Source organism: Coturnix japonica, chromosome 23 (assembly GCF_054131305.1).
Source record: "Coturnix japonica strain WE chromosome 23, WE-NBRP24, whole genome shotgun sequence".
Taxonomy (NCBI): Eukaryota; Metazoa; Chordata; class Aves; order Galliformes; family Phasianidae; genus Coturnix; species Coturnix japonica.
In genome coordinates this window covers 6,909,711-6,937,074 of record NC_140685.1, presented here as the reverse complement: position 1 = coordinate 6,937,074, position 27,364 = coordinate 6,909,711, and the positions used below count along the sequence as shown (strand labels likewise).

Below are 27,364 nucleotides of genomic sequence, written 5' to 3'. Positions count from 1 at the left end.
AGTTTATGACAAAGGGAATATAATACGAGATTATTATATAATTTATTTTTCCAGATTTGCCTACCACCCATTCATTAAGGCAGCTGGCATTTCCTTCCCCGTTATCATGTATCATTATGCATCATTTAGCGCATATTTCATGTGAAGCTGGTTTTCAGATGTGGGACATAATACACATCCCTTCATTTATTCCTTGTTTCTAAAACACAGCATAGGAGGTCTGACTTCAGCTGCCTGTCTAGCATAAGCATTACGTTGGTACGGTTACACTCAGTTCAGGAGATAAGAGGTACAACTCAGCCTATCAGAAGTGCTTGTGTGGGAAGCAACGTTTGGTTGTAAGCCCTTTTTAGCTCTTAAATCTTCACTGGTTTCCAGCTGGGAACCTGCAAACAGAGAATTGGAGTCTCTGTGGTGGGCCCAGGGGGGCAGCTGGCAGTAAATTCACTTCCACTCAGACAGCAGGAAGCAGGACAGAAATGAAACACGAATGAAACAATGAGCATTTATAGCTTTAGTCTGGGCTGCAAAGCGTGGATCAATGCTTTTCACGGGCCCTAAAGTCACAGCACTTCTGGAATTTAAATCTTTCCACTCTGAATGGTTGGGGGGGGGGGGGGGTGGGAATTAGACCAACATCAGGAAAAACCTGCGACGGCTCCGTTCATTCCAAACTCCCTAAAAAAGCCAGGAGGTTTTGGAGGTTTTTTGCCGTCAATCAGCCTTTCACGCTTCACAATGCGGAGTTAAACGGGGACTGTCGGAAGCCCCCTTGCCTCGACCCCCCGCAGCAGCGCCCACCCCGCACCGATCCCGCAGACAGCGGCCGCGCCGGGGCACTTGAGCGCCACCTGGTGGCCGCCTGCTGAACTGCAGCACCGCCCCTTCTTCCATTCCCCCCCCCCCCCCCCAAATAAATAATAAAAATAAATAAAGGATTCATAAAGGATGAATAAAGGAGGCACGGCGTGCTGTTCACACCAATTGATTCCTCAGCTATTCCTAAATGACACATGGAAACCTGTTGGCAACCTTAATGTTCCAAGTACTGCCCGACCATCCCATCCCAACCTGAGTTTGGGGCTTGCCGTAACTGCCCCACTCAGGCACTAAAACAGACTCAGAAAGCAAAGAACTTTGGTTTAAAAATTGATATGCCATCTGCTCCGTCCAGCTGATTTATTCTATATCATTCCTCTTTATATATAGAAGCAAAAGCGGAGAGGTTGCTCGTTTTGCCAGCTTAGGTATATATAGCCAGTCAAAACTGGCTACACTCCACTAGGAACTTTTCAAATAGGGCAATGATCTATTTGTGGCCAAAGATACTTAACTTCGAGAGGTATCAGTGACAAGAAGCAAAAAGCTGCTTGTTTGTTTGGGCCGAGGATCGTGTGTGCGTGTAGAAAGGCAATGCTAACATTTATTATGTAAAACTACACACAGAAGGGCTCCAAAATAGAAATGCCTTAATAATTATCTCATATTCAGTGCCATGTCCACTTCTGAACGCACATTTTCCATTGAACAGCTTCGTGCGTTCTCTCACGCATGGGAGTAGCTCCAATGAAACATCTGCTGAACCATCTATATCATCATCCTCCTTCACATCCTTTCTTCAGGCTCTCTCCTTCGCAGCAGTGCGTGGAGGAAGCTCCACAAGTGTCAGGCAGCTGCTCTGCTGCGACTACTGGGCATTGTGTCTGCTCTTCGTGCTTCCCCATCTTTGATCACAGGGTGTCTCTCAGACTTGCCTGACAGAGCAGGAACTATTTTTGCTCCGATGTTCATTCGGTACGATTCGTGCTTAACTCAGGTGCCAAAATGAGCTGGCAGCCTCTATGTGACCATTGTGCAAAGCAGCATAGAGAGGAGATGGGTCCCAGAGCCTCCCCGGTGCCACTGCTGTGTGTTGTGGCTTGAAATGCATGCCCTGTGTGTCTGCTGAACGCCGCCTGGGTGTGGTTGCCTTTTTGGGTGTGTTGTAAGTATTCAAATCTCGACTGATAAATGTTTCATTGAGATAAGCGTGTCCCGAGATGGGTGTGAAAAGTAACTTGAGCATAAATGGGCAGGGCTCATTTCAGGTCTTCGAGTGGAAATCAGTACAGCTCCTAGTGAGTGTAATAAAGAGGAGGCTTCCTTGCCCACCCAGGTCAGTGATCTTACTCATGTTGAGTAAAGGTGACCCCACCAAATTCAATAGGACAGCTTCCAAGAGGGATCTGTGGTGGGATGTGAGCCTGGCAGGAGTCCTCTGGTATTTTATTGCAGATGTTTCATTACATGCTGTGTGTACTGATGAAACCCTTTTCTCCTCAGTGATCTCATTTTTCCATAGGCAAAAAGTCCACCTTTCCCTTGTCATTTGTGTCATGTAAGAGGGCACAGCACAGTGTCACTCCCTGCAATCCCTCTGGTTGGAGGGCAGACAACCCATGGCTCACTGGACCCTGTTCCTCTTCCTTGTACTGGTATTGGCAACCTGCAGGAAGCTGAGTGCAAAGCTCGAGCAGGGAAAATCTGTCACATACGAGTGCATAAGTCTACACATGTGGATGAAATAACTCCCATCACTTTCCTTACATCAGCCTTAATACGTGGAGCAGTGCCTGCCCATTCCATCTCGAGTTTCATCCCTCTGAAATATGGGCACTTTCATCAGCTGATGCTTGGCGCAGGGTAATTACTATGGTGCTAATTTTACCAGAGATGATGAAAATGCTAGAACAGCCTAATCATATGAAGGGAGGAGATACGTATTGCTCACTGAGTCTTCTGGATCCTTTTTGAACATGGGAAGTCATGATTTTGACTTGTAGATTTTCTCCTTGGGGAGGCTTCTTCTTACAGGGCTGACACACAACTGGGGTTAGAAAAGAGCAAGGTCAGGGATAGCTGTGTGCTGGAAAATAAAAAGCACTGAGCACTGAAGTGTTGCCTTGTAGTAAATTACCTTATACAGATTAAATTACTCATACAGATCTGCTTCTTCTCTTTTCTCTCCTGTGAGAGAAGCCACTTCCAAACACCAAAGGCACAAAGATGCTTGAAAGTCTTCTATTTCTCTCTGGTCCTTCCAAAAAGATTCAAAGTCAATTGAAATTTCTAATGAGGATTCAGAGCAGATATTTATTCTATCCAAAGCAGTTCAGCTTGAAAAAATTAGAGTGAAGTATGGTCAGAGGAAAAGCAATTTGCCAGAGCCTGAAGAGTGTGAATAATGAAAAGCAAACAGCTCTCTGCAGCACTCACTTTTGCTTTCAAGTCAAAGGGTTTGCATTTATTGTGCTTCCATCCTGGCTTTACCTGGTGACCAGAACTGGGAGTGGTGATTAAGTAAAGCTGAGCTGGTTGGTGGTTTCCAACTTCTGAAAATGTGCAGGAGATTTTTTAGCAGAGCGCCCAGAAATGATGGGCACTGCTGGCACTCCATCCTAAGCACTGGAGTCAGCCCGTTAGGAAGGACTGAACAAAACTGGCCCACTAAGCCCTGTTCTATTGCTCTATTATACGATGGCTTTTGTGTCACCTTTACTGTCAGGAAGCACAAGCACCTTGCAGAAGCACAGCAAGCAACACAGCAAGGCTCTGCTCATTCTCTTCAGCTCTCTCTTGCTGTCTCCCTCACTCTTTCCCATTGTCACTGTCATAGAACGGCCTGGGTTCAAAAGGACCACAGTGCTCATCCAGTTCCAACCCCCTGCTGTGTGCAGAGTCGCCACCCACCAGAACAGGCTGCCCAGAGCCACATCCAGCCTGGCCTTGAATGGCTGCAGGGATGGGGCATCCACAGCCTCCTTGGGCAACCTGTTCCAGTGCATCACCACCCTCTGGGTGAAAAACTTCCTCCTAATATCCAACCTAAACCTCCCCTGTCTCAGTTTAAAACCATTCCCCCTTGTCCTATCACTACAGTCATTCTCCCTCCTGTTTATGCACTCCTATCAAATACTGGAAGGCCACAGTGAGGTCAAAACCTGTATGCAGAACATCTCCTCTGCCTGAGCCATCACCAGTGGCCTTGGTAAGCATTCGGCTCCGAAGCTGAGCTGAGATTAAAGCAAAACACGTATCTATGCACTGCTCTAAGTGAAGGTGGGTTTCTGGTCTCAGGACTCAGCAATGTGACCTTCCCATAATCAGATCACCTTCCTTGTGAGCCACGGCCTGACAGCATATTTCTGCAGATCACTTCATGCCAACAACAAAGTGCAGAAGGCACTGAGCTGTGTCAGCCTGCAGGCAGGGAGGGCCCTGCAAGCAGCCCTGCCCTGCCAAAGCACCCCACTCCTGCAGCACCCACTGCATGGACACAGCGAGCACAGCTGCTGGAAACAACCATGATCTCAGGACCTGCACAGGCCATGATGTAACCGTGGGCTGCAGCAACTCTGACATTTCATGAACTTCCATACTGATTTTTTAATACTTGATGAGAAACGGCGCAATCCTTTTCCCTCCAGTCTCTGTCACAAGGTTGCTTAATAGGGTTTGGGCATTAGCTCAAATAATATTAGAGGATCAAAGCCAACTTTTGAAGTATTAGAGAGATTACAAAGAAATGCATGGCTCATGCCTCCACGGGCACAACATCTACTAGGACCAAACAGGGAAAAGCCTCTTTCTGTGGCCGCCCTTTCCCTTTCTCTATGTGATTTAATCAGGGCCCAAAGGCTCAAGACGTGCAGTTTTAATGCAGGATGCCCAGGGGTGGGTGAGGAATCCTTCTTCCCCTCTGCATCTGCAAAGACGAGAGGCAGAAATCAGCCTGGAGGCACAAAATGACATCAGAGAAGCAAATGAGCAGCACGAGATTATAGGAAAGAAAAAGAAAGGAAACGGTGATATTTTCTTGCTGAAGATTATTTCCTCTCTGACGACAGGTTTCTCAAATGACAGAGGTGTTTTAGTGGGTGGGCCTTGAAGGACCGGTCCAAATAATCAGTCAAGAAACAATATCAGGAAGCTTAGCCAACTGTTTGAGCTTGGTAGGGTTTTACTCATCTGTTCAATTTTAGTTATGAGGGAAGTTTAGGAAGGTGCCAGCTAATGACGTTTCTCAACCTCCTTCCCAGCCATGCGGGAGTTACGAGCAGGGTTGGGCTGCCATGTTGTGCCTGATCCCCACAGCGCTCCTGGCTTAGCACGGGGCAGGAAGATGTGCCAGCTCAGGGTGGCATCGCTTCCAAATCCCTCTGGGTTCTGTGCTGGAGTGGATTTGCTTGGAGGCTGCAGCTCCCCGGTCCAAGCAGCACCAAAACGGGTCATCAAGATGGAGTTTCACATTGGATGTAAATTGGCACAGCATCGGCTCCTCAGGAAATTCGAGTTTGTTTGCTACTGTATGCTGCCATTTTTCCTTCCACAATGGCCAATGATCTAATCCTCTGTTTTCAGCAAAGTTTATTTGCTCTCCGGGAGAGAAAATAAACTCTGATATTGTCATTTACATTGTGGCCACACATTGCAGGCGAGTTTAAAGCTTCTGGTACAGACAGAAAACACTGAGGACATTTGCATCTCAGCTACTACACTAAAGCAGAAAATCTGAGAGAGTAAGGAGAGCAGTCACTTATGCACAGAGCACTGTTAACACAAACCATATGCTTCTGAGTTTATCAGTGCAGTTTTCACTTGAGTGAACACACTGATAGGCAGTAAAGCACAGTGGTAGATAATGAACGACCAGCAGCATAAAATACAACATGCACATTGCAAGGCAGAGAACTTCAGTCACTTCTGAGTATATCCTACTGCTCCTGGAAGTAGGAAGCATTGTGTACCCATGTATTCGCATCAACTTCCCCTCAGGAAAGCATCACCTGGAAAGTGAATCACACAGGTGAATATAAAAGGGTTGGTAGGACAGGTGAAGGAATGCTGTATGTTAAAGATTTCTAGCTCTTTTCTACCACATCTCGCTTTTATTCTTTATTATCACATTTCTACCTATGGTGGCACACAATGTAACAAGGCCAAAGCAGATCTCAGCTTCATCCCTTGTAGCACTGGCGGAATTAGGGGAAATAAGGGCTGGTGACATTGCTCCTTCCTTTCTGGGGCACAGCCTCGAAGTTAGGTTGGAAATTTGACTGAACACTATGTGGGCTTTTGAGCAATCAGGTGTCTTGGCTACTGAGAGCCTATGGGAGGTGAGAGTTGTAAACCCAGTGAAGACCTGCTCCTATAACAGCCCTGCTGCTTATTCACAGTATTTGCATAACTACAAACATGCGACCCAGAGAAATGCAAAGATATTCCTGTCCTATTCCGTTCAGCTGAACCTGAGCCTATCCTGATTTTGGCACACTGGTAACATTAAACAACTGAAGCTGTAAGTCAGAGAATGAAAGTATGGTCACATCGTTTTGTATGTGTAAGTTGCTGGCTCTTAACCCTTTTCCTTCCAGGAATTGTCACGTTCCCTGTGGCAGCTCCGTGGGCATGTTCTCACCACTTTGGCTGCTTTATTAACCATTAACTCCCTTTCCCTTGAGACATCCAAATAACAAGAACCATAGCAAAGCATTTTGCAACTTTGAGGTTCATAGGAAATTTTTATCCTTATTAATATGCAAATGTTTGGGCAGTTTTATCACTTACACTAACACCCTTCTCATTACACTGAACATATGTTGCCCTTTGAGGACATATGTTGCCTTGGAGGACAAATTGGCACAGGTGATTGAGGGCTGAGTGATTTGAATTAAAGAGCATCGCCACATCACAAATAACTCTAGTTGTCCCTCGAGCTCACTGCATTACCCAAAGAGAATCCATAATCCTAAATTATGAAAACTGGTAACTAAAAGCTTATACACCTGTCTTGCTAAAGTAAAACTTCCAGAAAATGAAGATTGTGCAAGGCATACATTAAATAACAGACTGACATTTCCTATTTGATTATAGGATTTTGACACTGTAGAGGTAAGAGTTTGGAAGAGCTCCCTTCTCCATTCTCTTGTTATGTTTAACAGAATCTTTTGGGGTCTAAAACTTTAGCTGGAAGTTAAAGGTTCTTTAAATTAGGCATCTTAATTCAGTGAGAATTGAACCACATGGAATATGGTGCTGGAAGTTAAGTTTTCCTTGGCAGAACTTCATGGGTTGCATTTGGATTTCTGGCTGTATACAGTTACCTTTAGCTATGGATTACTCTTTGTAATTCATTATTTCAACATTTCTTCACCTTGCTTCCCACATCCCCCATCTGCAGTAGCAATGACTGAAAGCCTATACTCCAATATTTCAAACTACAGTCACTAGCTGGAGGTTTGATTTTAGAATCAAGCTGAAGAAGGCAGACTGAAATCTTAAGCAAAGATTTTGGATGCTCAGTGTCTGGGAAAGAAAGAGAGAAAAAATGTGAACGCTGTGTGAATTCTACTCTTCTCAGAGATATAAAACAACTCAACTTCCTACGTCATATTTCACTCCTTGTATGAACAAACATAGTATCATCCATTATAACTATGTCACTGGCTGCACATCTGTATATCCTCTTTGCTTGCAAAGTACAAAATGCATTTATTCACTCTCTCAAGTCTTATCAAATATGTAACAATTTCTATTTGGAATTTACATTGGATTTACTGATTCCTTCTACTGCAAAAGTGCCTTCATCTTTCCCTGGAGATCACAGCATTAGACCTATAAAGATCCAGTTTATGTCTAAACCCCAGAGGTTTACTGTGAATGGGAAAACCACCTTTTTCCTGATGAATTTTTTCCAGTTGACTTCATGGTTAGAGAAGAAAGGCTAATGTGTGCCAGTTTACATGCATGGAAATGGTGAGACCAACAAAAAGCCCAACGCTTTATTTACAGCATTTCTTCTCATCCAGTGGAAACTGACGGCTTTGATTTGACCAGACTGTGTTTTCTTTGCAAGTACAATACAATCAAGCTATTTTCAGCTGGCAATAAAATCCTTGAGAACCAAAGCAGATTTGGCCACTTTAAGAGATGAAGACTAATGCAATCTGATAATTAGGCCTTTTCACCGCCAAGAAGAAAAACCAATTTAATAACATGCAGCAAGACAGGGGTTAGAGCCTCTGGGTCTCAATTGGCAGGAACTGTGCCTGCAATACAACTCTAATTTGCTTCCACAGGGCATCTGCAGATCTCTGCAAGACTGAGGAGATGCTCAGAAAATGCGAGGAGAAAAGCTTCTCCTTCCACTGCTGTGGCTGAGCTGCAAGATGGATCAGAAGAAGCATCCTGCCCTGGGATGCTCCTATCCTTACACCTCCTACACCCATATGAAACATAAATATTTTGCTTTCCCAGTGCCTTTCTTATCTCCTGATAGTGTTTTTCATTCTGCAGATAGAAGATCTTGCCCTGAAAGCTCCTCAGGCCATCTCACGTAGCTCTTGAGTACAGCAGAAAGGAGGCAGTGAAATATCCTGCAGCCAGACTGCCTCAAATGAGAAAACATGGAGGGAAGGCAGACAAAGCCTCACTCACTCTTGAGGGTTAAGTTTTCAGCTGTTTCTCACCCTCTTTGTCCTGGCTCATTGCAACAGGAAAGGGTTTTTTAGAAACTTTTCTTGTAACTTCGACTTCCCCATTTGAGGGCTTTGGAAGTGCTGCTGCTGAAGTTCAGGCGGGTGAGAGGTGGCTTTGTTACAGTTCCTGTAATCTGTTTAATAGATTCAAATCGATATTTCATCCAAAGGAGAGCTTTCTGGACAGAGCAGATCGGAGTTTAAGGAAGCTATAAAACAGCCCTGATGTGTGCATTCATGCCTTCCTCAGTTTGAAATGCTGGATGGGTTGGTCTGCAGGGCTGTGCTGCTGTGAATAAGTCTTACTCATCTCAGCGGATCTGGGCTCTTGGGTCCCGTAAATTAGCGGCCTTTATCAGTCAGTTTGGTGAGTAAGGGTTGAGTAAGAGTCTGCAAGGTCAGGCTTTGATGGGTAACATCTTGTGGGCATTGTGCAGAGATGTGTCCAACCCACCATCCAGCATAATGCATGTATTTTCAGCAGGGCGCTTCTGAACTGCAGTGTATCACAGCACTTTTCTTCCCACTCCATTTAGATGAGCACATACTGCATCAAGGTGGGTCAGATCGTTGCTATTTTAGCTGCATTTCGAAACACAAGGGATTTTTTGCCATGAATCTTTGTAGCATTTGTCCCTATGGACTTCAAATCCTGCAGATGGGTGACTTTGGTCTTACTGAATGAATAAAATAATTGCTGTCTTTCCCTCTTGCAGTTATTATCCCTCAATCACAAGGAACTTGCCCGAGTTAGAGAGCTTTTCTTCCAATTAAACACAGACAGAATCACCCAAGAACAACTCAGGAACAATGACTGCCCAACACGTCGGGTTGCTCAATGTACACAATCACTTGCCTTTCCTTCACTCCCACACCACGTAAAGCCATGCATCCTGCACACACCACGCTGCAGGCTGCTAAAGGCAGCTGCATTTGGTCACTGCGTTTGTTGCTGCACCAATGCTTCCTCATTCAGAATATGGGGAACTCAACACATACTGTAAATGACAACAAGAAAGCATTTGGGTACAGCATTTTCACTGGAGTATCTCAAGACTTGCTCATGTCAGAGTTGCACACTTAAAAAGCTTAAAGCAACCTAATAGTGACTGCGAGCATTGCTGTAGAAACATGGAATCATCTTTGGAGCCTGTTGGGGACACAGGAAGGAAAGGAGGACCCCTCTGTCCCCGCAGATGCTGCTGTTGTAGTGCAGGGTGCAGCTCACAGTGCCCACACCAACTCCTACAGCCTCATGTGCTCTGCATTCAGCAGTCACCTTCACTCCGACTTTTCCAGCCCACCACGCAGGGCTCCGTGTTGCAGCTCAGCTGTTAGCACTGTGCAGTGGACACCTGCCTCGGAAACTCACACCCCTGCACTGTCCATCAGAGCCGGAGTTTGGCAAACTATAGAGCATGCTTACAAGGCTGTTTTTGTTCCTGCAAGGCTCCCGGCCAAACATTTCATCCCTGTTTTCTTTGTCAGATGCCTTAGGCCACGTCCACCATAGGGAGGACAAGCTATTAAATGCCATTTTGGTTTCTGTACATTTCACCCATGGCCAGACAGGATGGCCTTCTACAGGTGACGTATGGAACAAAGAGTTGCAGCCTACACCAACACTCTGCTTGCTCCAGGAGGTCTTAGATCAGGGATCAGAGCTTTGCTTTTGAGAGGGACGTCAGATTTCAATTTAAGGAGCAGTGATGGAGCGGGGTGTGCTTGACTTGCTCCCAGTGTGTGTGAGGGCTGGGTCTCTGTGATTAGATACCACACATTTCAGCATTTCATAAAGATAGAACATAACTACCAAAGGAAACCAAACTGCTTTTCCTCTCTATTGTTCCTTACTATGCAAGACATAGGACAGGAGCCCAAGAGAAGACCAGAGCCATCAGCCTCACCCATCCCCACCCAGCATCTTCATAAGCAGCTCTCACCGAACGCCTTCCCGGAGGAGCAACACCAGCTCACAGGTGCTCCCCGGAGCTGCGGGGCTGTCCCGGGGTAGGGCTGAGCTCCATCTACATCTGAGCCCAGAGCGGGCAGCCCCGCACGCAGCCCCGCACCGCCCCCGAGCCGGAGCCGTTCTCCCGCAGCCCCGCAGCCCCGCGGAGCGGCCCGGCCTCCCGTTTGCCATTGGTGCGGGGTAGCGGCGAAGGCGGAGCCGACCGGGCCGCTATTAAACATCACATGGCAGCCCGCAAAAAGGGGGTAGCGGCTCATTGAGTGGCTCAGTTGCAAGCGGTGAAGCGGCGGCCGGCGGGCACCTTGGGATTGGCTTGGCTTGGCTTGGCTTGCTGCGTCCCCGCGGATCTTAACACCCTTTAAACTCTCTAAGCACTTCCCTTATAAGCCACCGGCAGGTAAGGAGCGCTTTTTTTCCCCCCATCTATGCGGGACGCCCCGAGGTGACATCAGGGGTCGGGGCGATGCGACAGGTCGGGGCTTAATGCGGCATTGCCGAGTTAGCGCTTTCCGTGCTGGTGGATCTGTTTTACGCTTCGGTATAACCGCTCGGAGGGGGAACTCCTGCGTTTCTCGTGCACCATACACGAGCTATTCTGGGTGCCTCAAATAATTAGATAGGTATGCTGGGAACACTCGAGCATCTGCTTGCAGCATCTGTTTATGTTCATAACTTTCCATGCACCAGCTGCTCCCCCCCGAGATATTTTGTTCGGGGGAAGGGCTGGAAGTTTGCATGACAACTCCTTCGTGGAGACGCAGCACCGCTCCATCCCTTTTGCTTTTCTTGTCTGTTGTTTCCCGTGTAAGACAGAGGTCAAAACTATCAGAGCTGAGTTATCAGATGCGTCATTTATAGAGTGTCCAAAATACTTCAGAGGGACATGAAAGGAACCTGTAGCTTCATTGACTGGCTTTATGGGAACGTGGGGTTTTCTTCATTTGCAATCACTCTGCCAAGAATAGGAAGAAAGAAACCATATTGCAGCTGGGGAGTGTGTGAAGAGGATGCATTGTTTCAATTTAGTTCGTGACAGTTAAGGGAAAAATTACTGATAAGATGCGGCAGATTTATTGACGGGGGCTGAGCGTTACTCTGTCCCCTCCTGGTGGGGCCGCAGGTGTTGGGGTCGCACATCACGCCCGCCCGCAGCACTTGTTCCTCGCTCCATCCTTACCTTTACACTTGTTTGCTTTTCCACCCTCACAGCCGGTGCACCAAGTACACCCCCTGGTGATGGCTATTTCACTTGTAGCTATTTTGTCATCAGCTAGAAATATCCCGAACCCGGGATCCTTTGTTGATAGCAGATGCAAACGCCACTTGTGTCCTTTCTCCTGTTTCTTCATACCCATTTCCCTACATCATCTGCTTTTTTTTTTTTTTTTTTCCGTTTTATTTTATTTTTACCTCCCGCTGCCTGTTCGAGAAGGACAGATCCTTCTCCTTGAAGGCAGCTTCTGTGTAACCTGAGTCTTGTCCTGCTAGAGTAGTGCTGGGCAGTGCCTTGGACATGACCCTGGGGCTGGGGAGCGTGATCAGGGTGGCTGTGCCCAGCAGCGAGCACAGACTGTGGGATCGGGCTCCGTTCCTGCGATCACTCTTTGTTCTGTTTACCGAGGGCAGTGGGGGAAGGCTTCGCTAAGGCAGCGCTTCTGCTCTCTTAGCAACATGTGCCCAGCTCACGGTGCGGTGCTGCGTGGCGTCAGCCTGGGAATAGCTGCTCCGAGTGCTCATTAGTGCTCCTCTTCTCCTCTGCTCTTCTGGCACTTTGCGGGTTTTGCTGGGCATCGAACGTTCCGCAGAAATTCCCTCCGAGCTGCTGGTTGCAATGTTTAGACTTGCGTTGTAAATGTCTTTCCTCTGGGGAAACATTTGGGGGGGATGCTTTCTAAGTGGGGTCTTGGGGTTTGTACTGAATTTAGTTCAGAAATGCTACAGGCACAGCACAGCCCCCCGTTCCTCTGCTCCCTCTTGCAGCAGAGCCCTCCCATCCCATCCCGGTAACACTGCATTAGTGCCAGTGCTAGTAATTAAAAGCTGCATCACTCTAATCTCGTATTCTCTTCCAGCAGGAAAGGTAGTGTGCATTAATGATAATAACACACCTAGTGATGATTGAGTTCACAGCTCTGAGCATGTGTGCGTGCCTCGCTGCAGTGTGCAGGGCCCAAATACACAAAGAGCTGGGCTGGTTTGTGGGTTCTGGCTTGGCTTCTTTAGCCTGGTGAGGATTGCAGAGTTGGTCCCATGCAAGCTGAGCATCCCCGGTGCCTCCGATGCATTGCTGCTGGGGTGTGTTGAGGGAACAAGCTCATTTAGCCTTTGAGAAGCAGGTGGATTAGCAAAATAAAAAGTACCATTAGATTTTCATGCTTGCTTGATCACCTGTGGGGTTTGGGGGACCTCTATTGAAACAGCTGTATGAATCAAGGTGAGCACTGACAGGGGATGGAGCAGGAGCAGACCCGCTGCCTGCAGTCCTGCCTCACATCCTCCCCGTGCTGAGCGCTCACAGGGAAAAGCCAATCTATGCCGTGCAAGAAATGAAAGAGCTATCCCACAATCAGCAGGAGCACGCCAGAGTGTTGTTGTGTAAACTTCAAGAAGCAGCCTGCACACTTGGCTAAGCGTGTCCCCAGGCACACCTCTGCTGGGAGGATCTCAGCATCCAGAGGTGCGGCTCCGCTCCCGGCAACACGCAGCTGTATGCAGCACAGCTGGGCAGATGTGCAGCAGGTAGAAGTGAATGGGATGGCAGCGATGTGTGATACATCACTCAGCTCCCAAACTTCTAAATGCAGCCAGGTCGCTGCAGGAAGTTGGAGTTAGGATTTTAGTGATTTATGGAATTCAAACAAATGTCCCCAGGTCAAGACTTTTGCTGGGGGGAGCTGCCTGCTCTGGCACATGAGACTTTACAGCTTATCTTTCCCTCCGCCGCAAGTTTTCCTCTAAAATCCAAGAGACAATGCAGAGGGGAAATAAAACTCTTCAGAAAAAGCTGTTTCCTGGGCTGCGTATTTCCATCAGCTCGGAACAAAACAGGCTCCAAATGTGGAATTTGAACATGACTGCGATTATAGGATGTGGTTTAGAAAAGTGATCAATTTGTGAACCAATGCAACGGCTTTTCAGGGATGTTTTTGTCTGGAATGCATAAACAATTTCACTCTCACCCTCTGCTCAGGTTTCTCAAAGTCCTTTTGAGCCCATTTTTTTTTCTTTTAAAGTGAGCATTCAAAGAATTCCTTTGTATTTTTGAGAAGCCCCGTGATTAAAAAGATGTGAGGGAAAAAGTGAGTCCTTACACTTATCTGACTATCTTGCATGCGCTGTGTAAGGGCTATACCGTCCCATAAATCTAAATTGCTGGGAGTTTTACTCAAATGGGACATAACTGAACCCATCCAAAGCTGCCAAAATGTCTTGTTCGCCGCTGCAGTCACAGATGAGTAATCTCAGCAAGTGGGCGGCGGGACACATTGCACAACAAACAGAAGTGAGGAAAAAAGAGAAGGTAAAAGTAAAACCTGAAGAGATCCTCCTGCACGCAACTACAGGCGCGCTGTTGTTTTCTGTTTGTCACCTGCTCTTCTTCCCAACAAGTGTTTGCTGACCTAACGCCCTCGTAATGCGGTGGAAGGATGTGGGAGGGCTGAGGAACTGTTTGAATTCCCTTCAGTTGCTGGAACACCTCTGTGAGACTCTGGGGGAAGGAGGTGGATGCTTATCTGCTGCAGTTGTCTTGCTGAATCAGAGGAGCAGCTGTGGTACTTAGGCTGTGCCATGGGCAGAGTTTGTGCTCTCTGGCAGCGATAGATGTGTTGGGTTCGAGACAAACTCAGATGAGTTTTGAATATTGATTTATGAAGAGGATGGTGATTTAATCCCCCACCAATGTAAACAGTACTTAAGTCTCCTCTCCTAGGGTAAATGGATAGCATACATTCCTCGCTGCTTGGTTTTGGTTTTATTTCCTCCATGAGGTGAATGTATGGATGGAGCAGTTGCATTAATGCATCTCCTATCCTCTGCAGTATTTCAATTACATTTCCTGATATACAGTACATGACTTAATGGATGACGCACTTGTTAAAAGCTAAACCTGGGTCTAAGCCAGACCTCCCTGAAACAAGTCTAGTAGCTTCTACCCTTGGGAAGAAAGTTCTGCAGCCTCTCTGCTGAGCCTTAGTTGCTGGCATCTGAGACCCTGAGGTGTTCTGAAGATGCCCATCCAGTCCTACCCCCATCCAGTCCCACCGTTGGAGCATTCTGCCATTCCCACTCACAGAGGGTCATTACAACGTTTAGTTTGCTCCCTACAACTCACCCTAAAGTGAGTGTAAAAACCAGCCCGGACGCAGTGAGTTAGAGGTACTGATGCAGCCTGTATTCCCACCATTCACAGAAAATCCACAACTCCTTTTATAACTCCCACTTAATAGAAAAACCTAAGTTCTATGCAGTGCAATCTCGTGGAAATAACTGATATTTGCATTTTCCAACTTTATTGTTGTTCTCAGTACATGTTGTCTTCCCTCTGCACACTCCCTTGTTTGACATAGGTAAAGCAGTCCAGGAGACAGACACTGTACGTCGTTAAAAAACTGTTTCAGTATTATTTGAACAGAGGGAGGCTAATGCCAGTTCTTTGTTGCAAAATAAACAGAAAGCCCCGTTGCAAACAGTAGATAGATTCTTTGCATGCCCGACTTTAAAGTGAATACTGCTTAGAGACTTGTGTGACATGATCACTTCAGGGCTTTCATTTGGGAAGAGTGGTGGCTTCTCTGCAGTAATGATGTCACTTTGGTCAATACGGAACTGTGCTCAGAGCTCTCACGCATTTCAGAAAATGCTGTCATAAAGAATAAAGAAACTTCCTGCAACTCCAGAGGAGTGATTTTACTTGATTCTCAGAGGCTTGATTCATTATCCTTTTCCTCCAGGATCTAATATGACATTTCTCTTTCTCTTGCAGACCATGCCCTCTCTATGACGGTTACTTGTTAAGCTAACTCTGCATGCCAGAAGACTGTCCTTGGTTGATCCAAGGGCTTTTGGGGACTCCAGCCTCTCCCCAGTTTTTCTGTGTGTGTGTGTTCCTCTAGAACTTTCAAAACTGTTTCTCCAAAGGGTTTTGCAGAAACTTAGACTGTTTTCTAAAGCAGAAGCACCTCAGTCCACAGCAGTAGTGATGGGCAGCGTGCGAACCAACCGCTACAGCATCGTGTCTTCGGAAGAGGACGGCATGAAGCTGGCAACCATGGCTGTTGCCAATGGCTTTGGGAATGGAAAAAGTAAGGTACATACCAGGCAGCAGTGCAGGAGCCGCTTTGTCAAAAAAGATGGCCACTGCAACGTCCAGTTTATTAATGTGGGTGAGAAGGGACAGCGATACCTGGCAGACATCTTCACCACTTGTGTGGACATCCGCTGGAGGTGGATGCTGGTTATCTTCTGCCTGACATTCATCCTCTCCTGGCTTTTTTTTGGCTGTGTGTTTTGGTTGATTGCGCTGTTGCACGGGGATCTGGAGAACCAGGAAAATAACAAGCCGTGCGTCTCACAAGTGAGCAGCTTCACTGCAGCCTTTCTATTCTCCATTGAGACCCAGACCACGATTGGCTATGGCTTCAGGTGCGTCACAGATGAGTGTCCCATTGCCGTTTTCATGGTGGTTTTCCAGTCTATAGTGGGCTGCATCATTGATGCCTTCATCATTGGTGCTGTCATGGCAAAGATGGCTAAGCCAAAAAAGAGAAATGAAACTCTTGTCTTCAGCCACAATGCCGTGGTGGCCATGAGAGATGGGAAACTGTGCCTGATGTGGCGTGTCGGAAACCTGAGGAAAAGCCACTTGGTTGAGGCACACGTGAGAGCACAGCTCCTCAAGTCCAGGATCACATCAGAAGGGGAGTACATCCCTTTGGATCAAATAGACATCAATGTAGGGTTTGACAGCGGGATAGACCGCATATTCCTGGTCTCCCCAATTACAATTGTACATGAAATAGATGAAGACAGTCCTTTGTATGACTTGAGCAAACAAGACATGGACAATGCTGACTTTGAAATAGTAGTCATTTTAGAAGGCATGGTGGAAGCCACTGCCATGACTACCCAGTGCCGCAGCTCATATCTGGCAAATGAAATCCTCTGGGGCCACCGCTACGAGCCCGTACTCTTTGAAGAAAAAAACTACTACAAAGTGGACTATTCAAGGTTCCACAAAACATACGAAGTGCCCAACACACCCATCTGCAGTGCCAGAGACTTAGCAGAAAAGAAATACATTCTCTCGAACGCAAACTCCTTTTGCTACGAGAACGAGGTGGCCCTCACCAGCAAGGAGGAGGATGAGATCGACACGGGGGTGCCCGAGAGCACAAGCACAGACACCCACCCTGACATGGACCATCACAACCAGGCAGGAGTGCCCCTAGAGCCAAGGCCGCTACGGCGTGAGTCAGAAATATGACTGGCGGACAATTCCTCTCTCTTTTGGTTGAAAGGAAAAATAAATAAACAAATACCTATCGGTCAAAGGCACATTGACCTGAGAAGTTGGCCCAGAACAGTTTTCAGACAACGGTACTGTTGAAGAGCGGCGTGAAGGCAAACAGACCTGAGAAAACCCCGGCTGGTTTGAGGGCTGTCCTCAGAGGAGGGACAACAGAGAATGAACTCTAAACACAAAGCACTAAACATGTCTGAGTATGAACAGAAGGCACATATGTTGTAGAATAAATTATGTATATATTTTTTTACAAAACTTGAACTTGCAGGCAAGCTTTGGTTGGGTTATTATTATTTGTTTGTTGTTTTTTTTTTCAACTTTTTCCAGAATGCTTCTCTCTAGGGAACAAGAATGTTTTTAATGGCATAACAAAGGCAAGAATCTGCCTTATTATTATTATTATTATTATTTTTTAAAGAAAGCTGCTGCTAACTACATGAACACAAAGGGTTATTTTTGTTGCAGTGTAGTTTTTATTTTCTCTTGTGTAATTTAAAAGAAAAAAGAAAAAAAAAAAAAAGAAAAAAAAATGGTCAGTGTTGAACTTTTTGGGGTTGAAAAGCTCATAATCACTGCAGAGAGGCGGACGTTACCAGAAAGTCTAAACTCCTTTGTTTTTTGAGGCCAGTAGTTTGATAGCTAGAATCAATTTCTCTCTTTCCAATTACATAAGGGGCATTATGTAATATCAGGCCAATCAGTAGCCTCCAGCAAAAGTATGATTTCTGGGGGGGAGAATTTAATTCTCTGTCTAAAGGAAGCGATGAAATAAAAGATTATATATGCATAGAAAAAGTACTAAGTTAAAACTACCTACATGGATACCAAAGACAATGCAGTTTTGCACAGTGGAGTTTATTTACGGAAAAGAGAAAAAAAAATAAGAAAAAAAAAGAAAAAAAGAGGAAAAAAAAAGAGGAACAGGCTGCTTTAAACAAAGAATTTCAAACCTCAGACACTTTTGGTTTTGTTTGTTTGTTTTGATTTCTTTTCTTTTTCTTTTTACAACCTTTATTTTTGCACCTTATTCTTAAAGCTTAAGACTCGGATCTATAGTGAGTGAGGGCCCCTCCTCATGCCCTTCCTCTGTAAGTGGAAGAAATCCCTTGCTTGTTTAAGGGGAAGTGCAGTAGGGTGATGGCAGATGACAGACCCCCATCCCCTGCTTGCTCACTGAGTGCAGCAGTGCCTGTGCCCCATCCCAGCCCCAGCATCCTGAGCCACTGGGTGTGCTGCTGGGGTGTCACCCAGCCAGAGCTGCAATGCAGAACAGCTGGAGAGGGCATTGGGGTGCAGATGAGCCAATGCATAAACCTCACAAAGAGGAAGTAGGAGGGCAGCGGAGAGGGAAAAAAAAGCTTTCCTGATGCTTGGGAATGGCACAGGGGTGACAAAGTTTTGTGAAGATGCTTCTCTCCAGCCGGGCAAAGGTGTCAGAAAAAGTGAGGCTGTAAAGCACGTTCCTGCCTCCCGTTCTCCACAAATATCAATGACTGGTGGATGAAAAACACCACCAGGCTCTGAGTACACTTTGGCTCTGTGGTGTTTGGCTCCTTTGCTCAGGCTGTAGAGCCTCTGTGCCTCCAAGCTGAAGGATGCACTGCCTTTGTGGCATGGCACAGCTGCTTGCTGCAGAGGGGAGGTGATGGGGACAGCAACCCTAGTCCACTCTTACAGTATTGGATCACTGTATGCCATTAAAAAACAGCTTGTTCTAGGTCTAATGTCTTCTGCAAATGAATATCTGTGAAGGCTGCTGGCCCCTTCCAGCCCTGCCTGAAAGAAATGCCTGCAATGAAACAGTGTCTGGTCAGATGGGATCTGGGCATGAAACAGTGGGAATTTGACATTGTAAACATAGACTTGGTGACTGAAGAGGGCAGATGATTGAGTGCACGTAGAAGGCGGTTGCTGGGGTGGGGGGAAGTAAAGGAGAGCTGAATGCAATGCAACTCGGTTGCAGTTTCTGGGTCAACATTGGTGAAAACAACTGAGTGCTGCTAGTGCTGCTATTGTGATATACTTGTAAAAGGAAATACCTAAACCAAAGAGTATTCGGTGAAACAGAGGGGGCATGAAAATGCAAAGGGGGAGGGATGGAAGTGGGATGCCAAGGAGGAGGAAAGGTTCCTCCCTTCTGGGTCAGTGTCCCCAGGAGCACAGCGCTCTGCAGGATGATACTGGAGATGGCCGAGGGAAGAGATGGGGCAGAGGGGGACGCAGGATTCTGCTTCTTTCTTTATTGAGAAATTCAGAGGAAAAAAAAAGGAAGGAAAACAAAAAGAAAACAACAGAAAACCACAAAGATCCTCCCCTCCCCTTCACATTTCTGGTGCAGAGATTTGGGCTTTGGGTGTTGGGTTTTTTTTTTCTTTGTTTGTTTTGTGTTTATTTTTTTTGTTTGTTTGTTTTTCAAGACTTTTTTTTTTTCCAGAACTATTTTTAAAATGTACATTTTATAAAGTTTATCAAGTATTTTCATATTTAAAGCCAAATGTAAATAGCAGTCTGTAAAGGAGAACAAGGAGAAGAAGAGAAAGAAAAGGCCACAAGAAGTATAAATTCTGCTCAGCAGTCTCAGCTAGCTCGTACATAGATGCTACCGGTTAGCATGAGTTTTAGCAAATAATTGCAAGCCTTATAGGATTCCTAATGCTATGAACTCCTTATTTATTTTTACGCATGGACTTTTGAGTTGAAAACACCTTCTGGCTACTGGCATTTTTAAATTTACCAGCTTTCCCAGTGCTAGTCTTACAGAGGGTGTGCAATCCATGGCACTCTCTGCAATGTTCTTTTTTTCCCCTCTTTTTTTTAACCACCCTTTGTCTTTGCTGATGGACTCTCACATTGCAGAACTGCACTCAGCCTCTGGCTCTGGGAAGCTGCTAGAAACTGACCTGCAATGTGCACGCTGTGGTACCCTTCCCCTTGTCCATCGTTCTTGTTTTTACCAACATGCCTTGGTGAGCCCAGAGTAGGACTGACTATTGTAGCACACTTCTACAGCAGCAGCTGGGTTGGTCAATGGGAAAATTTAAGGAGTACAGAGTGGGTGACAGCATTTGGTCCATTCCTTATGATCCTGGGCTAAGCTGATGTTTAAGGAGGGGCCCTTTGGACTGACTGAGCTTTACCCATAAGCTCCTGCAGGGCTGGTCTCTTTACCAAGGACAATTGGCTCAGCTGGCTCGCACAGAAGGTTTATACTGTATTTTGCTTAGGGTCTGGGGGGAATATGTTATTTCTGCCCTTCCCTGAAAATACTTGAACGAGACACTTATTGTCTGAAACACAATACTGCATACAGTGACAAAGAGCATTTGTGAGGCAGGTTGGGATCTCTTCTTTCCTTTGTCTCTTCTGTGTGAGCCGTCTGCTGGTAGGTAACGGGGGTCAAGTCCTTATTGGCTGTACCTAATGATACTCGCCCAGACATGATACACTTGTGTTGTTCATTTAGCACTTGCTCTTCCCGGTAAAGACAAAGTTGTCCAGGAATTTGATTTGTTCTCTTATGTCTTCTTTTTCATAATGGATTACAAGGTAAAACTGAGAAGTACTGTAATGTCTTTAAATTATGGCTGCTCACGACCATTGTAAAGTAGAAGGGTGCTGCGTAGTTGCCATCCCACAGCCAATGAGAAACTGATTTTGTAATGACTTTTGGCCTCCAACTATTGTAAGGTGAACAATTTAGACATCTGACAGTTGTCCATTACTATTTTCCTGTTTGCAGCCTTTTTGTATCAAAGTCTTCCTAATGTACTGCACAAATTGTGGATTGTACAGATTTTTATATATTATGTCTTATTTTATTATTTCTAAATAAATAATAATAAAAAAATAAATACATTGAGAATGAACTGGTGTATGCAGCATGCATGTGAGCGAACAGGACATTACAATACAGCTGTGTTTATGCCTGTCCCTGAGCACAGCCATTGTCTGAAGCTCTTTAGGAAGAGACAGGTCGTTCTCTCCCTTGACAAAAGGCAGGAGGAAAGGTGATACGGTCATTATTTGCCAGATGGGAACACAAACACGATTCTCTGCAGCTTGCACCAAAAGAAGATCTGTCCCAGAGAGACTGACTTTCTTAAGGTCATATCTGAAACTGCAGAGCTCCACATTATTAGCTACAAGTTGCCTGAAACAGAAAGAAAGCTCAAATTCTACATAAAATACAAAGCGTGGGGAAAGGGGAAGTGAACGTGCAGAGCATGAGCGAGCGTGCTGAAATGTTTGGAAAAGGATTAAAAAATTAAGCAAGAAACATCTTCAGATCTCCATGTTTCATGTGTCCCTGGAGCATCCCAGTATTGAAATGATGCTCTTCATTTGAGCTGAAGTGCAGAAACATACGGGGAGGTGCAATAGAATAGGCCCTGGGGTACCAGAGTGGGTGCTGTGTGCCCATCTCGGTGGGTTGGGAAGCTCTGTGCCCATCCCAGAGGACTGGGAAGCTCTGTGCCTACTGTGTGTGTATATGTGTGTGTGTGTGTGGCCTTCAGGGCAGACACAGGAGCTGCGCAAGGGTGACTCAGCTTGAAAATGCTGATCTAACCGGAATGCAACGCGCTGCACAGGCTGGGGACGGCTGTTCAGTGCTGCAACGCGGCTCTGACCTCTGCTGAATTGTCCAGCTTTTCATCAATCTGTAATGCTCGTTAAATACAGCTCGTAAATGAAGCCTCTGATTGAGCCCTGACCTTATCTAGAAAAACTCCTCATATAAATTCAAATTCGCTTTTCAAAATCTAATGGTCTCGCGAAAAGCTGATCATAATAATTGCAGGGCTGGATTTAGAGGCACAGATTGGCTGTCACAGCCTGGATCTGCTTACAGCCCTGCTGAAATCCTCCTCCAGGCAGCCCCGAGTGCTGGCTGGCTGCTCCCAGCCTCTGTGTGCAGCAGGCAGGGGCTTCATACCCTTCACTTGCTGCTGCCCTTCCATTCTCTCACTGAACACTCATCTAGGCAGGTGCATTCAGCACGGGCATGGCACAGCAAGGTGAACTAGAGATAGATGTATGGACCAGCTGCTCTCTCTTCCTAGTCTTCTCACTGAATGAGTAGTGCTCACGGATGGTTCTGACATGCAAAGCTCATGCTGAGGGATTCCTATTGACCAAGAATGTTTAAAGGAATGTCCACACTTTCAGAGAATGTTGAAGCTAAATTCACACACACGGTTCAGCACTCTCATGGCCACTTGAAGCCATGAAGCCTATTTCACCCAAAGCACTGCCTTCTCTTTGTCCTCTCCTGAAGATGCTGCTTTACCAGTGTTTGGGGACAGGACAGAAAAATGAAAGCAGTGAGCATTATGAACAGTTCAAGAATATAAAAATGAATGATGAGTCTCAAATATATCATCCTACTTCTTCTTTCAAGGTTTTTCTCTAAAGTAAAGTCTTAAATCCAGCACCATCAATGGCAGTGTTACTGAGCATACAAGTGCAGGCTGTTCCATGCAAGCCAATGCTTTTTATAGGTTTGGATGGGCAGGGCAGGAAGGGTACAGAAATACACCTATTTCAGTAATACATGCATTTTACATTATTCTTTTACAAAATTACTGCTCTTTCCTTCCTTTCTAGCTTGGATTCCAACCTGTAAACTTCAGAAACTTTTAAAAATCCACAATGGGACTCATACAAATGACATCCAATAAAATGTGAAGTAGCTGCTCAGTCCCTCTGGTTGGGGAATCCTGCACAAGAGAATCCTGAGCTGTGGCAATGTTTGCATTCCATGGCACATCCATTTCTGAAGTTACACAGCACAGAGTCCTGATGGAAAGAGATGAATCTCATCTTGGGGCAGAGAGATTACACAGGGAAACAATACTTCAGCTCTATGTTCAGAGTCTTTTGAGATGCTTAAATAGTGCAGTGGCTGGGAGCTCCCAGGAGGACAAGTTTCTACCTTGAGCCAAAACATTTCCATCTCCACCTCTCTATTTATTTTTGTGTGAGCCCTTTGCATGCACACCCATCCATGCGCAGACAGGATTGAAGACAGACCAGCCAATCATTTTTTTCTCCTTCTTGCCATGTTGATACTTGCAGTGAGTCCATGTTACTGGAAAGGCATCAGTGGATCAAAAGTTGGTATTGTCTCTGTTTACACCTTAGGCAAGAGAGCTTTGGCTCTCTGCTGTTGACTCAGGATACGTCTGTGATCTACAAATGGAAAAGGTGGGAATTCCTTTTTTCCTTCTGCAAGAGTTTGGCAGGAGATGTCTGCCCTCTAATAAGAAGCCCAGCGGCTAACTGAAAGAAAAAAAGCTTCACAGGAACATAAAGTGAACAAAGCGACCGAGCAGCTCAGATACTCACACTGCTTTTCAAAGGGGATGGGGGGAAAGCAGGAGAGCAAGCAGAGGTTGCTGTTTGCTGGTTCTAGCGAGCTCTGTAGCTCCACCCGAAGGGCAGCTCCTCTCTATAGTGGGGCTGTGCCGGCATTGATGCTTTCAGAGAAGCCTGGGGCATTAAAAGCAATTAAAAGCCCTGACATATCCTAATTAGAGCCAGTACTGGAGTTGCACTAGACTCATTATCTCAAGTTTTCCAAAGCTCTCTCTCCCAATGGGCCCAGGAGTTTGTTTCTGCCCTTCTCATTCTTTCTCCATCCTTTTTCTCTCTCTTTTCCATGTTGGAGAACAGTGTCTCCCAGTGACACCCTCCGACAGGCTTTGATCTCAAGGACGCTCACAGGTTTTGCATTTACCTTTATAGCTGCAACTTTTTAATGGAGCTGGAATTTCCAATATTTGTAGCTCGTTAACTCCTACAATGAGATCCTTCTGCTGTTCTTTCTGCTTGGCGCCTAACGAGGAGGGGCTGCCAGAACTGCTGTGCCCATCCCTCGGCGTATTATCTGACAGTTTTTCTATTGAATTAACTCAAGGTATGCACTGACTAAACATCTTCAGAACTGTTGGACAAACAGACTGTGTAATATCCATAAATTAAGGCAGATCAGCTTCAGATATGTCAGACTCTTTCTCTGAGGAATCCCTGGACCTCAGCATGTTGTGACAGTCCTTGCTTCAGCAAATCTGGAGCTCTCAGTGAGGAATAATGAGAGTGCTTTCATCCGAAGCGGTATCACCAGTGAGACTAATCTGCCATTCTCCTTCTCAAAACCGTACTCTCATCAGATATGAATTAAACCATTGGGAGAGCAGGGAAAGAAAACGCGCGTAGCATTTGCATGCATTGTCCCTCCTCATCATCTGCTGCAAAGAATTGCATCCTGGTGCTTTTTTAATGACAATGCAGCTCTTACAGTAAATGATTAAACAGACACAGTCTTTCATATTCCGGAATTCAGATTTTACTCCACATGTAAATTATTTGCATGCATTTGAGATACAATTAATTATGTATTGCTTGAAAGCCTCACACTGCTCATTTCAATTCTTACAGGGCTCCTTTCATGGATATTTCCACATCCCTGGAAAGATGCAGAAGATGCTCATTGCCTCCCAGCACACTCACAGGTGACTGTATCAGCTCTACAGGCTCATAAACTCAGCTTTTCATCCATGGGAGCAAGCAAAGCCTGGCAGCTTTTATAACAGCACTGCTATTGCCTGTGCTGAAAAACATTAGTGTTACCATTCAGATACACTGCTGCCCCTAACACACCTTCCCAACATGTCTGGCCCATTCCATCAGGGCAGATTTTGTTTCAGATAGGAGATGTCCACATTCCATACTTGAAGTTCATCTCCTCCACGTATCAAAATCGTTCACAAATAGCCACAATGTGCACCCTGGGGAAGAGAGAAAGCTGCTTTTCTTTTCCTTGGCTGCCTTAATCCATGCTGGAATAGTGTGACTTTTCATCTCTGCAGTCAGAGGAAAAGGCTAACTTGCAGTGTAAAAGTAGCATGATAAATGGTGGAAAAACAATTTGCTGGCTTTCATAAGAAACTCCAGCTCCTCCTCCCCCTGTATGCCTTCCAGAGCCCCAGAATTCATTGCATCAGTGCATGTTATGGCACCTTGGGGATGTGTTAGTCATAAGCATGGAGCTACTGGTGCTTTGCAGGCGTACTTTAGCTTTGGCTCTCACATGAGTGCTCTGATACATCCGTGCTGTCTGCATGTCTGGGTAGCGTTTACTTGTGGGTGTCTCCTGAGATTTCAGTCCACAGGAAAAAAAAAAAGGAAACATCTAATTTATATGTGGTAGGGTATGTGTGAGGTCCTTCTGTTCCTCCCTGAATGTGGTGAGGGCTTTGGGTACAAAGTTAACGTGGGACGAAGGCCAGAAGGATGGGAACTTTGCGTCACAGTGTCCAGATCCAGTTCTGCCCTTTCTCTTCTGAACACTACAGGATGGCCAGAAAGAGAGGGGAGGCTGCATCCAACCTTGTGTGCCCTTCTCTGTTGCTTTTGGCACAGGAACATATTAGGAAGTCTTTGCATACCTCCCAGGCTGAGGGCATCTGCAGATGGGAGCCAGTGAGAGCCACACTGTGCTCTGGGTGCAGGGGTTATTTGATGGAGACAGCCCTGAGGGCTCTTTTCCTCTCAGCTGGTGCACTCTTGGCTAATTCCAGTCTTATATGCAAAAAAACAGTGAGATTTAAACCAACTGCTTGCTCTTCTTTTGCATATAAGCTTAGAATTTCTCTGCCTGCCCCAGGGCTGTAGCACCAGCCCTACTTCAGAAGAATTCTGCAAGTGTTTTTGGGCCCAATCTCACGTAACTATTGCTAAAATACTAAGGCATACTATAAAGCAATGTATTTTCCATCATGAAGTATACTAAAGTTACTAAGACCAGAAATACCAAGGTGTTTTAGCTTAAAATACTAAGGCATTACTTGTGCATTAGGTCCTTTCATGCCCTGAGCCATTTGCCAACACTTTGCACATAACCATAATGATTATATGCAAAAGAAGGGGCAGGCACCGTGTAAGGGATCTGGTGCACAAGCAGAGGAACCAAAATACAAAAAGAAAGAGCAAAGCCCTCTATTTAGCAAAGGTTCTGTTAAGTGAAATGCCATTTTTGTGCTTTTCCCTTAGGGAGCAATAAGAAAACTTCTCTCTGTACATGTTTCTTTCCGAGACAAGCTCCATGACTGGTCACAACCTGTAATAAAACTGCCATATCCAAGAGAATATATTTAATATCGGAAAGGCAAAATAGAATGATATGATCTGTTTGGGGTTTGAAGGTAAATGTTTAGACATTTTTTTCCTTTAAAATAATCTGTGATAGATGCTGGTTAGCTGACTGGGAAATGAAATCATGGAGGATTTATGCCGTTAATGACAGGCTATGATGTCAAAGACACTTGGCCTGTAGCCATAACCTTTTGTGTGGTTCTGGGTTGATTCTTATAAATAAACAGGACTGTTCAGCTGCTGCCTGGATAGGAGTCCCCATTGCTTGGGAACACTAAAAACCAGGGTAAGGAAAACACTTAGGAACACTGAGCACAAAATTCAGGGGAAAGGATGTCTTGCAAGAAGCGCTTTCTCCCTTTACCATCTCTGGTTTTGCAGAGCAAGGTTTAGTTAATATTTAAAGAAATTCTAGATTGCTTAAATAACACCGAAACCAATCTTACTTTCTGAAACTCCACAGTCCGGTGTTGATTTACAATTAGTCAAAAGACTGGACACTTTGTCAATAATGTGCTTCAACACAATTCTTGTTCCTCTCACCCCATTTGTAAGGCAGGGAAGCAGCCTGGCTTGGCTTGTCTGGCTATGCCAGTGTGGCACCAGAGCTTCCCATTCCAGTGACTTGTGTAAGAATACTGCAAATGCGAATGCAGAGAGACAGGAAAACCCTGAAGTATATATAGCTTTCATATCTGTCCCCTAAGGAGCTTACAGGCATAATTTAAATCATATTTTGCCAGATAATACCCAGGATTTGCTTGCAGCCGTCTCAGCCAGTTGATACATGGGAGGGCTTCATTATGTTGTTATTGGTGTCATTTTTCTTTTCACATCGAGCTGTTTTCCTTTTGTATTTTACCCTCCGGGAGTAATGTTGCTAATGGCTTACTAGGTGCCAGACCCTCTGCTGGGTAAGGCAGTGCAGCTGCCTTATGTTGTGTTGAATGTCACCACCTTGTAAGGATCTAGGTCCCTTTATTAAGATAATTAGCAGCCCTACGTCACAGATTTCTGCATAAGCACACCAACAGACACTCATTCTGCTCTTCCAAGCTGTGCTGCAGTTATGCTTTGTGCTGAAGGCTGCAGTGACGTGAGCAGGACTGGCAACCCTTACATCAAACCTTTTGGGATCTCCACCAACAGCCCTTCTGTCTTTTCCCCCCCCACCCCGGTAATTCATAGCAACGTAGAACA

The 27,364-nt window shown here is 45.6% G+C and overlaps 1 protein-coding gene across 2 annotated transcripts; it reads left to right on the top strand.

Moving 5' to 3' along the window:
• Positions 1-10,729: 10,729 nt before the first annotated feature.
• KCNJ2 (potassium inwardly rectifying channel subfamily J member 2) lies at positions 10,730-20,877 on the top strand. Of its 2 annotated transcripts, XM_015880091.3 has the most exons (2): positions 10,730-10,885; positions 15,473-20,877. In XM_015880091.3, the coding sequence occupies exon 2, from the start codon at positions 15,689-15,691 to the stop codon at positions 16,970-16,972; it is 1,284 nt and encodes a 427-aa protein (XP_015735577.1). In that variant the 5' UTR covers positions 10,730-10,885; positions 15,473-15,688; the 3' UTR covers positions 16,973-20,877.
• Positions 20,878-27,364: the final 6,487 nt, after the last annotated feature.

Excerpts from the sequence above, each read along its gene's own strand:
- KCNJ2 (XM_015880091.3), top strand. The coding sequence starts at position 15,689 with ATGGGCAGCGTGCGAACCAACCGCTACAGCATCGTGTCTTCGGAAGAG.